The following is a 12,188-nucleotide window of genomic DNA, read 5'->3' on the forward strand; positions in this document are numbered from 1 at the left end:
AGCTCTGATAGAGATAACACATGTGAAATAGCTTTGGTAGAAACAAAATGCTGAACAAACAGAAGGTAGAATTATACCGATTTCTAAATTCTAAAGATTTTCATATTTGTTGATTGTCATTTCCTAGTTAACATTTTTTAAACTCAGGAATAAAGAGAACAAGAAAGTACATATGTAAGTCTTTCTATTGTGGTCCTGGCTGGGAATCTAGTCATAGAGCCAACCAGTAGAAAGAAAATGAACTGTTCTTCCCAATCTTGTTACCATTCAGCATCTAATTCTCTCAAAATGATACCAAAAAGATTTATGAAATATTCGATTGTTTCTGCCTTAGTCTGTGAGATTAGAAAATGAAGTACCTTGGCAAGATAGGAAGAGAGAAACCCAATTAGCAATTGTTTATGCTCTGGTTTGCTACATTCTAAATCCTAAACCTGCCACCTACAGTTAGTCCCTCAATTAAAATATCCTTCAACTTGTTTGAATTGCTGTAGAACATCAGAAGGTTTTTTTTGTTGTTGTTTTTTTATTATTATGTGGCCTCATTTTAAAATTTAATAGATACCACTTACCTCCATAAACTATCAGAGCAGAAAAGAATCATTGGTGATTCTAGCATAATCCTCTCATTACTGACAGATGAGAAACTAGCCCAGAAAGATTACATCAGATAACGGTGTCACACTGCAAGTGTCTAGTTAACTGGAGCTGGGACTAGAACCTAGTCTCCTGACTTCCAGGCTATGCTAAATTGGATATTTTCTTTTAATCATTTTAAGTTAACGCTCCTTAAGGTGTTTTGGAAAAAGTGGTATCTAAATAAGAAAAAGGCTTCGACTTCAAGGGCAGATAGGATGAAAGCAGTTTTCCAGCAGATGCAAAGCTATGGATCATCTAGGGCCAGTTATTTACTCATCATCTTACTTTTGGCCAAATACATGAGTAATTTTTTTTAGTGTAATGAGAGGAAAAAGAAGTTGGAAAGTTGGGGGGGGGGAGTAGGTGGGAAAATGGTTCCTTGGTTAGGGAAACATCTTGATAGGCCACTTTGGATGTGATAGGATATTTCAAGGCCCTGCTTGGAGTAGGAATAAAACAAAGAACTAAATTATTTTCTCTAATACATTTATAACTTTCCAAGGTTTTTGGAAAGAAAATGGTGATAATGAGAAGGAAAAAGGAAGCTGAAATTCTAGCAAGGAAGGCAGGACTCTACTTGGGATGAAACACGTGAGAATGGCAAAGACACTCTTTAAGAACAAGGATGTATACAATCCACTCATATACCTTGACTCTTCAGTGCTGAGACAAAAACCCCTCTCATCGCCCATCCCCTGCCCATTACTACAAAAACTTCAGTGAAGATCTGCTACACAGACTTGTATCCATAGAACTGTGAGAGTCAGTATACGTAGTGCAGAGGAGAGGTGAAGATGCCAGGGAAGCAGGGAGGCTTCCTGAAATATGGAGAAACCTGGCCAGTGTAATGGCTAGGATACCGAAAGAAAATGTTTCAAGGAAAAAGTGGGTTTATAGCATCAAATCCTAAAGAGCAGCCAAAGAGATTGAGAAATAAAGGGCTGTTAGGTTGGATAATTAGGACTGGAGAAAACTGTTTCAGTGTAGTAACAGGGCATAACACAGACTGCAAGAGGGAAATGAAAGAAATACACAAGAAGTCTAGATGAGTCTTTAAGAAGTTGATAGATAATGGATAAGAAAAATAGAACAGTAGCTTTAGGAAACAGAACATGTAAGTTGGATTCAAGAAAAAACAATAACAAGAAACATGTATTCACTGAAATGAAGAACTGAGAGTTCACCTACAACTACATTTTAAAACTTAACATCTGATTACTATTTTATTTAAATGAACTTCTTTCTAAATTATGAATGTTTAGAAAACAATGTTTAAAAGTTGAATAGCCCCATATGCACGAGGTACATACATAAAGTCATTCTTTTTTTTTCCTTTTACCTCAAATAAAAATTTATTTCCAATATATTTATCATCAATCTAACTATACACCTTAAAGAACTAGGAAAAACAGGGAAAATTAAATTTGAATATATCAAATAGAATGAGATACTATAGATTAAAATGGAGACAGAGGAGAGAAAAACAAAGAAAATCAGCAAAAGTAGGTTCTTAGCAAAATCCAGGAAATTGACAAATTTTCAAATAAGTTGACTAAGAAAAAAGAGAGAAGATTTAGATTATTAAAATAAGAAATAAGTGTGTGGACATTACTACTGAATTTACAGACATAAAAAGGATGCTAAGGGTATATTATGCACAACTGCACCTCAAGAGATTAGATAATCCAGGTGAAATGGATGAAGTCCTGGAGATACTCCCAGAAAAACTGAACCATGAAAAAATAGAAAATCTGATTAGATTTTAAAAATTAAGAAAATTGAATCACGGATCTAGAAAGTCCAACAAAGACAGCCATGTACCATATGGATTCACTGTTGAATTCTACCAAACATTATATATATATATATATATATATATATATATATATATATACACATATACATATATATATTTTTAACATCTTTATTCAAGTATAATTGCTTTACAATGGTGTTAGTTTCTGCTTTATAACAAAGTGAATCAGTTATACATATACATCTGTCCCCATATCTCTTCCCTCTTGCATCACCCTCCATCCCACCCTCCCTATCCCTCCCCTCTAGGTGGTCAAAAAGCACTGAGCTGATCTCCCTGAGCTATGTGGCTGCTTCCCACTAGCTATCTATTTTACATTTGGTAGTGTATACATGTCCATGTCACTCTCTCACTTTGTCCCAGCTTACCTTTCCCCCTCCCTGTATCCTAAAGTCCATTCTTTAGCAGGTCTGCATCTTTATTCCCATCTTGCCCTAGGTTCTTCATGACCATTTTTAATTTTTTTTTAGATTCCATATATATGTGTTAGCATATGGTATTTGTTTCGCTCTTTCTGACTTACTTCACTCTGAATGACAGTCTCTAGGTCCATCCACCTCATTAGAAACAACTCAGTTTCATTCCTTTTTATGGCTGAGTAATATTGAATTGTATATATGTGCCACATTTTCTTCATCCATTCATCTGTCGATGGACACTTAGGTTGCTTCCATCTCCTGGCTATTGTAAATAGAGCTGCAATGAACATTTTGGTACATGACATTTTTTGAATTACGTTTTTCTCAGGGTATATGCCCTGTAGTGGGATTGCTGGGTCATATGGTAGTTCTATTTTCAGTTTAAGGAACCTCCATACTGTTCTTCATAGTGGCTGTATCATTCTACATTCCCACCAACAGTACAAGAGGGTTTCCTTTTCTCCACACCCTCTCCAGCATTTATTGTTTGTAGATTTTTTGATGTTGGCCATTCTGACCGGTGTGAGATGATATCTCATTGTAGTTTTGATTTGCATTTCTCTAATGATTAATGATGTTGAGCATTCTTTCATGAGTTTGCTGGCAATCTGTATACCTTCTTTGGAGAAATGGCTATTTATGTTTTCTGCTCATTTTTGGACTGGGTTTTTTAAATATTGAGCTGCATGAGCTGCTTGTATATTTTGGAGATTAATCCTTTGTCAGTTGCTTCATTTGAAAATATTTCCCCCCATTCTGAGGCTTATCTTTTCATCTTCTTTATGGTTTCCTTTGCTGTGCAAAAGTTTTTAAGTTCCATAGATCCCATTTGTTTATTTTTGTTTTTATTTCCATTTCTCTAGGAGGTGGGTCAGAAAGGATCTTGCTGTGATTTATGTCATAGAGTGTTCTGCCTATGTTTTCCTCTAAGAGTTTGACGGTGTCTGTCCTTACATTTCGGTCTTTATTCCATTTTGAGTTTATTTTTGTGTATGGTGTTAGGGAGTGTTCTAATTTCATTCTTTTACATGTAGCTGTCCAGTTTTCCCAGCACCACTTATTGAACAGACTCTCTTTTCTCCACTGTATACTCTTGCTTCCTTTATCAAAAATAAGGTGACCATATGTGCGTGGGTTTATCTCTGGGCTTTCTATCCTATTCCATTGATCTATATTTCTGTTTTTGTGCCAGTACCATACTGTCTTGATTACCGAAGCTTTGTAGTATAGTCTGAAGTCAGGGAGCCTGATTCCTCCAGCTCCGTTTTTCTTTCTCAAGATCACTTTGGCTATTCGGGTTCTTTTGTGTTTCCATACAAATTGTGAAATTTTTTGTTCTAGTTCTGTGAAAAATGCCAGTGGTAGTTTGAAAGGGATTGCATTGAATCTGTAGATTGCTTTGGGTAGTAGAGTCATTTTCATAATGTTTATTCATCCAATCCAAGAACATGGTATATCTCTTCATCTATTTATATCATCTTTAATTTCTTTCATCAGTGTCTTATAATTTTCTGCATAACAGGTCTTTTGTCTCCTTAGGTTTATTCCTAGATATTTTATTCTTTTTCTTGCAATGGTAAATGGGAGTGCTTTCTTAATTTCACTTTCAGATTTTTCATCATTTGAGTATAGGAATGCAAGAGATTTTTGTGCATTAATTTTGTATCCTGCTACTTTACCAAATTCATTGATTAGCTCTAGTAGTTTTCTGGTGGCATCTTTAGGATTCTCTACGTATAGAGAATCATGTCATCTGCAAACAGTGACAGCTTTACTTCTTCTTTTCCAGTTTGGATTCCGTTTATTTCTTTTTCTTCTCTGATTGCTGTGGCTAAAACTTCCAAACCTATGTTGAATAATAGTGGTGAGAGTGGACAACTTTGTCTTGTTCCTGACCTTAGTGGAAATGGTTTCAGTTTTTCACCATTGAGGACAATGTTGGCTGTGGGTTTGTCATATATGGCCTTTATTATGTTGAGGAAAGTTCCCTCTATGCCTACATTCTGGAGGGTTTTAATCAACAGGTGTTGAATTTAGTCAAAAGCTTTCTCTGCAACTAATGAGGTGATCATATGGTTCTCCTTTAATTTGTTCATATGGTGTATCATGTTGATTGATTTGCATATATTGAAGAATCCTTCCATTCCTGGGATAAACCCCACTTGATCATGGTGTATGGTCCTTTTAATGTGCTGTTGGATTCTGTTTGCTAGTATTTTGTTGAGGATTTTTGCATCTGTGTTCATCAGTGATATTGGCCTGTAGTTTTCTTTGTGACATCTTTGTCTGGTTTTGGTATCAGAGTGATGGTGGCCTCGTAGAATGAGTTTGGGAGTGTTCATCACTCTGCTCTATTTTGGAAGAGTTTGAGAAGGATAGCTATTAGCTCTTCTCTAAATGTTTGATAGAATTCACCTGTGAAGTCATCTGGCCCTTGGCTTTTCCTTGTTGGAAGATTTTTAATCACAGTTTCAATTTCAGTGCTTGTGAGTGGTCTGTTCATATTTTCTATTTCTTCCTGGTTCAGTCTCAGGTTATGCATTTCTAAGAATCTGTCCATTTCTTCCAGGTTGACCATTTCTTCCAGGTTGTCCATTTTATTGGCATATAGTTGCTTGCAATAATCTCTCATGATCCTTTTTATTTCTGCAGTGTCAGTTGTTACTTCTTTTTCATTTCTAATTCTAGTGATTTGAGTCTTCTCCCTTTTTTCTTGATAAGTCTGGCTAATGGTTTATCAATTTTGTTTATCTTCTCAAAGAACCCACTTTTAGTTTTATTGATCTTCGCTATCATTTCCTTCATTTCTTTTTCCTTTATCTCTGATCTGATCTTTATTTCTTTCCTTCTGCTAAGTTTGGGGTTTTTTTGTTCTTTTTTCTCTAATTGCTTTAGGTGTAAGGTTAGGTTGTTTATTTGAGATGTTTCTTGTTTCTTGAGGTAGGATTGTATTGCTATAAACTTCCCTCTTAGAACTGCTTTTGCTGCATCCCATAGGTTTTGCATCATCGTGCTTTCATTGTCATTTGTTTCTAGGTATTTTTTTATTTCTTCAGTGATCTCTCAGTTATTAAGTAGTGTGTTGTTTAGCCTCCATGTGTATTTCATACGGATTTTTTCCTGTAATTGATATGTAGTCTCATAGTGTTGTGGTCGGAAAAGATACTTGATATGATTTCAATTTTCTTAAATTTATTAAGGCTTGATTTGTGACCCAAGATATGATCTATCCTGGAGAATGTTCCATGAGCACTTGAGAAGAATGTGTATTCTGTTTTTGGACGGAGTGTCCTATAAATATCAATTAAGTCCATCTTGTTTAATGTATCATTTAAAGCTTGTGTTTCCTTATTTTCATTTTAGATGATCTGTCCATTGGTGAAGGTGGGGTGTTAAAGTCCCCTACTATGATTGTGTTACTCTCAATTTCCCCTTTTATGGCTGTTAGTATTTGCCTTATGTACTGAGGTGCTCCTATGTTGGGTGCATAAATATTTACAATTCTTATATCTTCTTCTTGTATTGATCCCTTGATCATTATGTAGTGTCCTTCTTTATCTCTTGTAATAGTCTTTGTTTTAAAGTCTATTTTGTCTCATACGAGAATTGCGACTCCAGCTTTCTTCTGATTTCCATCTGCATGGAATATCGCTTTCCATCCCTTAATTTTGTCTGTATTTGTCCCTAGGTCTGAAGTGGGTCTGTTGTAGACAGCATATACACAGGTCTTGTTTTTGTATCCATTCAGCCAATCTATGTCTTTTGGTTGGAGCACTTAATCCATTTACATTTAAGTTAGTTATCTATATGTATGTTTCTATTACCATTTTCTTAATTGTTTGGGGTTTATTTTTGTAGGTCTTTTCCTTCTCTTGTGTTTCCCGCCTAGAGAAGTTCCTTTAGCATTTGTTGTAAAGCTGGTCTGGTGGTGGTGAATTCTCTTAACTTTTGCTTGTCTGTAAAGGTTTTAATTTCTCCATCAAATCTGAATGAGATCCTTGCTGGGTAAAGTAATCTTGGTTGTAGGTTTTTCTCGTTCATCACTTTAAATATGTCCTGCACTCCCTTCTGGCTTGCAGAGTTTCTGCTGAAAGATCAGCTGTTAACCTTATGGGGATTCCCTTATGTGTTATTTGTGTTTTGCCCTTGCTGCCTTTAATATTTGTTCTTTGTATTTAAGTAGTGTGTTAGCTGTGTTGCACTAGCCCCCTTCAGGCTGTGTTCACGCAGCCAACCCCAGTCCTTTCCCTGGGATTCGACTGAAGCCCGAGCCTCAGCTCCCAGACCCCGCCCACCCTAGAGGGTGAACAGACAAGCCTCTTGGGCTGGTGTGTGATGGTTGGCACCGATACTCTGTGCGGAAATCTCTCCACTTTGCCCTCCGCACCCCTGTGGCTGTGCTCTCCTCTGTGGCTCTGAAGCTCCCCCATCTGCCACCTGCAGTCTCCGCCCGCGAAGGGGCTTCCTAGTGTGTGGAAACCTTTCCTCCTTCACAGCTCCCTCCCATTGGTGCAGGCCCCATCCCTATTCTTTGTCTCTGTTTTTTCTTTTACCCTTTCTAGGTACCTGGGGAGTTTCTTGCCTTTTGGGAGGTCTGAGGTCTTCTGCCAGTGTTCAGTAGGTGTTCTGTAGGAGTTGTTCCACACGTAGATGTATTTCTGATGTATTTGTGGGGAGGAAGGTGATCTCTGCGCCTTACTCTTCTGCCATCTTGAACCTCCTCCCATAAAGTCGTTCTTAAGGCAACTTATTGCCAGAAAAAGTTTAGACTACATAAAATTGCATCTATTATTTGAAACATGACCAATAAGAGAAAAAAATCTGAAACATTTTTTTTTTAATGGGAAGAGTATTCATTTTAATTATGTAAAGATGTTACAGAGCTACATTAACAAATTTCAGTAAGTATAAAATAGATTTATTGTCAATATTCAGTCATAATACAACTCAGGTAAATGAATCATTACTTTATACAAGGCTCAGATGTTTAAAATCTATCTCAACTTTACACATGTACTATAAAATGATAAATACTTAAAATGACAATGGAAGAGAAAATATTAGAAAAAATACAATTGTTGTAGACCCTTGTATGAAAGTTCTTTAAAGTTCTGCCTTAAGGAATAATACCATGCTACATATCAGAACCAAAAATAAAGTATTTTCCTTGAGGTTACAATGCTCAGTGATATACTGGATGCACTCTAAAATACCATGCCTGACAAGAATCAAAAGAGACAAGGCCTTCAATAATGTTGAGAGGAAAAAAAAAAAAGAGAGAGGAGTAATCAATTGTTATATGCTGATTTCTGCTGGAATGGCCCCTTTAAACAATTTATAGTACTGTGGAAGAACTGAAAAAGAAGGGGACCAGTCTCAGCTTTATATAAAGGATTTCCAAATCAGCACAAACTCAGACAATGTTAAAAGGTACTATTCCCAATGCTCTCCACTCTTCAACCCTTTACATGGACTCTTTATCCTAAATTCATGTTTTTTCTCTAATTTCTTCCTAAGGGCTTACCAAACACACTTTCTGTTTTCTATTATCCAACAAACAAACCAAAAGGCATTAGCACAACAGTAATATCTGTCAGTCAAGTCAGTTCTAAAGACACCAATTTTGGTTTAGATATTAATCATGAGATTTACACATAACCATCCTTCCACACACACTCCCACCTCCCCTTACATATTGACTCCATCATAAAATGTGAAGCAATATGAAGCTTTAAGATTTTTTTTTTTCCTTCATCAATGATTTGCCTGTGGACAAGCTGCTTGGTTGGCAGCAATATCAGGAGCTGTTTGGAATGCTTGGTCAGAATAAATAAAAAGGATGTGATCAATGAACTACTGTAACCTATCAAAGTGGGCTTCTACAGGCAGACATGAAGAATTTACCTTTAGACTTCTCTCACTCATTTCAGAAGGTAGATAAATGTGTCTTCAAAGGGAAAGGAAAAAGATGAGATAAGGAAATACAGCAAAATATTAATACTGTAGTAATAGGAAAGGGTATGCTTATAGCCAACCTACCTCGTGGGGAAGTTTCTGGCATAAAAATCAAACTTTCTTCTCTCCCATTACTCTTTGCACAAGATTAACAGTTGATTTACATCGAGAGGCAGAAGGCCACTGAACACTTTTCTTCAAAGGTAGGGAATGTCTTTTTGAAATGCACATTACAGAAAGGAGGAAAAGGTAGGGAAAGCTCACTCAAAGAGGTCCTCAAACATGCGTTGTCCCATTGCTATGTATGCTTCCTTTTCATCTGGTGTCATTTGGGCCACCAGCTCTGGCTTCTGGCTCACTTCGCTGTAGGAGAATGGACGGCCTGCCACCATGACAATGGGGTCATCTGCTACTTCCTCAAATTCATCATCCTCCTCATCCTCTTCCCCATGATGTGCAGCCACAGCTGTAGCACAGGGTGGAGAGTCATCATCTGACTCACTGGTCTCACTCTCAGAATCACTGCCATTGGCAGTGGTCACAGGAGCAGCTGCCCCCACTGAGCCTGCTGTGGTGGAGGGGGTCTTCTTCTCATGAATGAGCAGTGCTCGCATGACCTCCTCATTATCATCTGGCCCCGCACGGCCTTCCTCACGCTCCTGAAACGAGTCTATATCTAAGCCACCTGGAAGGAAAAAAAACAGAAAGTCAATACCCTTAAATATAAAAGGCATTCCTTTATAACTAACAAAGTATATAATATTTTAATATATTATATTTAAATATAGGATAATATTATAAAATAACGCAGACTTCATTGGTTCCATTTTTTGAGCTACTGTCCATAAGATATTCAAAATGTTTCTCACAAACTGGAACTTAAGTAGCATAATGGTTAAGTACAGTTGACCCTTGAACAATGTGGGTTTGAACTGTGCAGGTCCACGTATACATGGATTTTTTTTTTTCCAATAGTAAATACTACAGTACTACATGATACATGGTTGGTTGAATCCATGGAGGTGGAGAAACCATGAATTTAAGTTATACTCAGATTAATCCCTGCACTGTTCAAGGGTCAACTGTACATGGGTTTTAAGAAATATATGGCTTGGATCTGAATCCTGGTTCTTCCACATGCAAGCTGTAACACTTTAGGCAAGTTATTTAGTCTTGAAACTTTGGTACCTTTTTCTGTAAGATAGGATAATAAAAGCATCTGTCTTCTAGGGCTCTGGATAAGAACATGAAATAATGTCTATGAAGGATCAATTTTGTAGCTGGCATAATAGGACATCAAAATACGGCTCCTCATCTTGCTCAAAGTAAAAGCCAAAGGCCTTACAATGGCATATAAAGTCCTACATCATCTGAACTCCTCCTGCCCACCTACGTATCCCTTCTCTTATCCCTTGATCATTCTGCTTTTGTCACAGTGGCCTCCATGGTATTCCCTGTACACACCACACACACACACTCCTACCTCAGGGCCTTTGCACTGCCAATTTCCTTTGCCTGGGATATTTTTCCTCTAGGTATCCATACCCCCTTGCATCTTTCATGTCTTCACTCAGATTTCACCTTCTTTCAATTCATCCCTACCTCTATATTCCCAATGCTCTATTTTCTTCCCCATAGCATTTATTTTCTAACATAATAATTTATGTCTATTGTCTTTGTCACCTACTTTCCACAGTTGTAGGTTCTCCACAACAGATATTTACCTTTTTTATTCAGTGATATATCCCATGCACCCAGAATAGTGTCTATTGCTTGTTAGGCACTGAATAAATATTTGATGAATGAGTAAATAAATGGCAGTTTTATTTTCCTGAAGCAAATTAAGTGTACTTTGAACTGTTTATCTAGGAATCTAGTATCAGAAATGGAACTTCTCCCACCACACACCTCCTATAATTTTGTGTACATATTACAGATGAAGAATTTAAGAAAAACATTTGTATTCTGAAAATTATATAAAATATAATGCCATTTAAATACATAAAAGAATTTAAAAGTTGATTGAAACCTGACTCCTTGATTCAAATCCTGACTCTTAATACTTATTAGCTGTATGATTTTGGCCAAGTTACTTCATCTTTTTCTGCTTCAATTTTCTCAAGTACAAAAAGGGGGAAAAACAGTATCTACCTCACTGGATTATTGTGGGTATTACGTGAATATTTGTGAAGGCCTGGCACTTAGATTAGTGTTACTTGTTCTCAAGAGAAGACCCAGAAATGACCAATTCTGGCCATGGATGACGTGAAAGCATCTTCTCATTAACATATTAGAATGAATTAGTTGTAACCCTGGACATTTTAGAAAGTATAGAACTCCTGATATAAGATATTGGGCACGTAAGAGAGAGAAAGGGAAATAGGAATTGAGAAGTTAAAAGTTTAGATCAGAGAAAACAGGCTTTTGATAACATGGATGTAAAAATGAGGGTTAAAATCAAACTTAACCATTTTAAAATAGTGCCAAAGGCTGAACCTCCTCCTTAGAGCCCTTATTACCAATGCAGTATTTCAAAAGGAAAAAAAGACAAGGAATGTATGCAAGTCTCTAAGACTTACACACTTCTAAAAGAATTTTCCAAATACCTTAATATTACCAACATAGTATTTTGAATAACGTTTAAAGTAAATATAAAATTAGAGGAAAAGCAATTTAGTTTTGTAAACTAAATGAAGTCATATCTAAAAGATTTCTAACAAGGTTCTTGAGAGATTTAGCCAAAAAAGGAATTATTCTGTTACAGATGACGACAGAAAACAAAAAATAAAGATAAACGAACAAATCTCTAGATGGTAAGGTAGAAACACTAGTTCTAGGAACATTTAATAGAGTTATAAATTATGAAGATATGTCCTGGGAAACTGTCAAGTTCACTGATGATGCTAAGCAATTCTGGGTTCTTAAAGGCCAAACTGATAGCAAAAAAATATAGGAAGAGTTGAAGGCTGTATAAGTGGGCAGAAAAGTGGCAGATCTATTTCAATATTGGCAAGTTTAAGAAAATCTGCCTATAGAAAAATAAAATATACTAAAAAACCTATCCAAGCTATCAAATAAAGGGCAGAAGAGGGTCTGAAAAATATCTCTGCACATAATTCTAAAGTTGTTGCTCTTAATATGCTTCCAGAAGCAAAGCAAAAAACGGTCATGTAAAAACTAGAAGGGGGCTTCCCTGGTGGCGCAGTGGTTGAGAGTCCGCCTGCCGATGCAGGGGACACGGGTTCGTGCCCCGGTCTGGGAAGATCCCACATGCCGCGGAGCGGCTGGGCCCGTGAGCTATGGCCGCTGAGCCTGCGCGTCCGGAGCCTGTGCTCCGCAACGGGAGAGGCCACAACGGT

General features: G+C 36.9%; 1 protein-coding gene across 3 annotated transcripts in view; it reads right to left on the reverse strand.

The window, feature by feature from the left end:
* Positions 1 to 7,713: 7,713 nt before the first annotated feature.
* GTF2E1 (general transcription factor IIE subunit 1) overlaps positions 7,714 to 12,188 on the reverse strand; it is a 37,634-nt gene continuing 33,159 nt past the window's right edge. For all 3 annotated transcript variants that reach the window (XM_059065422.2, XM_067034521.1, XM_067034522.1), the window contains one exon: positions 7,714 to 9,514. In XM_059065422.2, coding sequence (XP_058921405.1) covers positions 9,090 to 9,514 — 425 coding nt within the window. In that variant the 3' untranslated portion in view covers positions 7,714 to 9,089. The remainder of the gene's footprint in view (positions 9,515 to 12,188) is intronic.

The sequence above is a fragment of the Kogia breviceps genome, chromosome 5 (assembly GCF_026419965.1).
Source record: "Kogia breviceps isolate mKogBre1 chromosome 5, mKogBre1 haplotype 1, whole genome shotgun sequence".
NCBI classification, from domain to species: Eukaryota; Metazoa; Chordata; class Mammalia; order Artiodactyla; family Physeteridae; genus Kogia; species Kogia breviceps.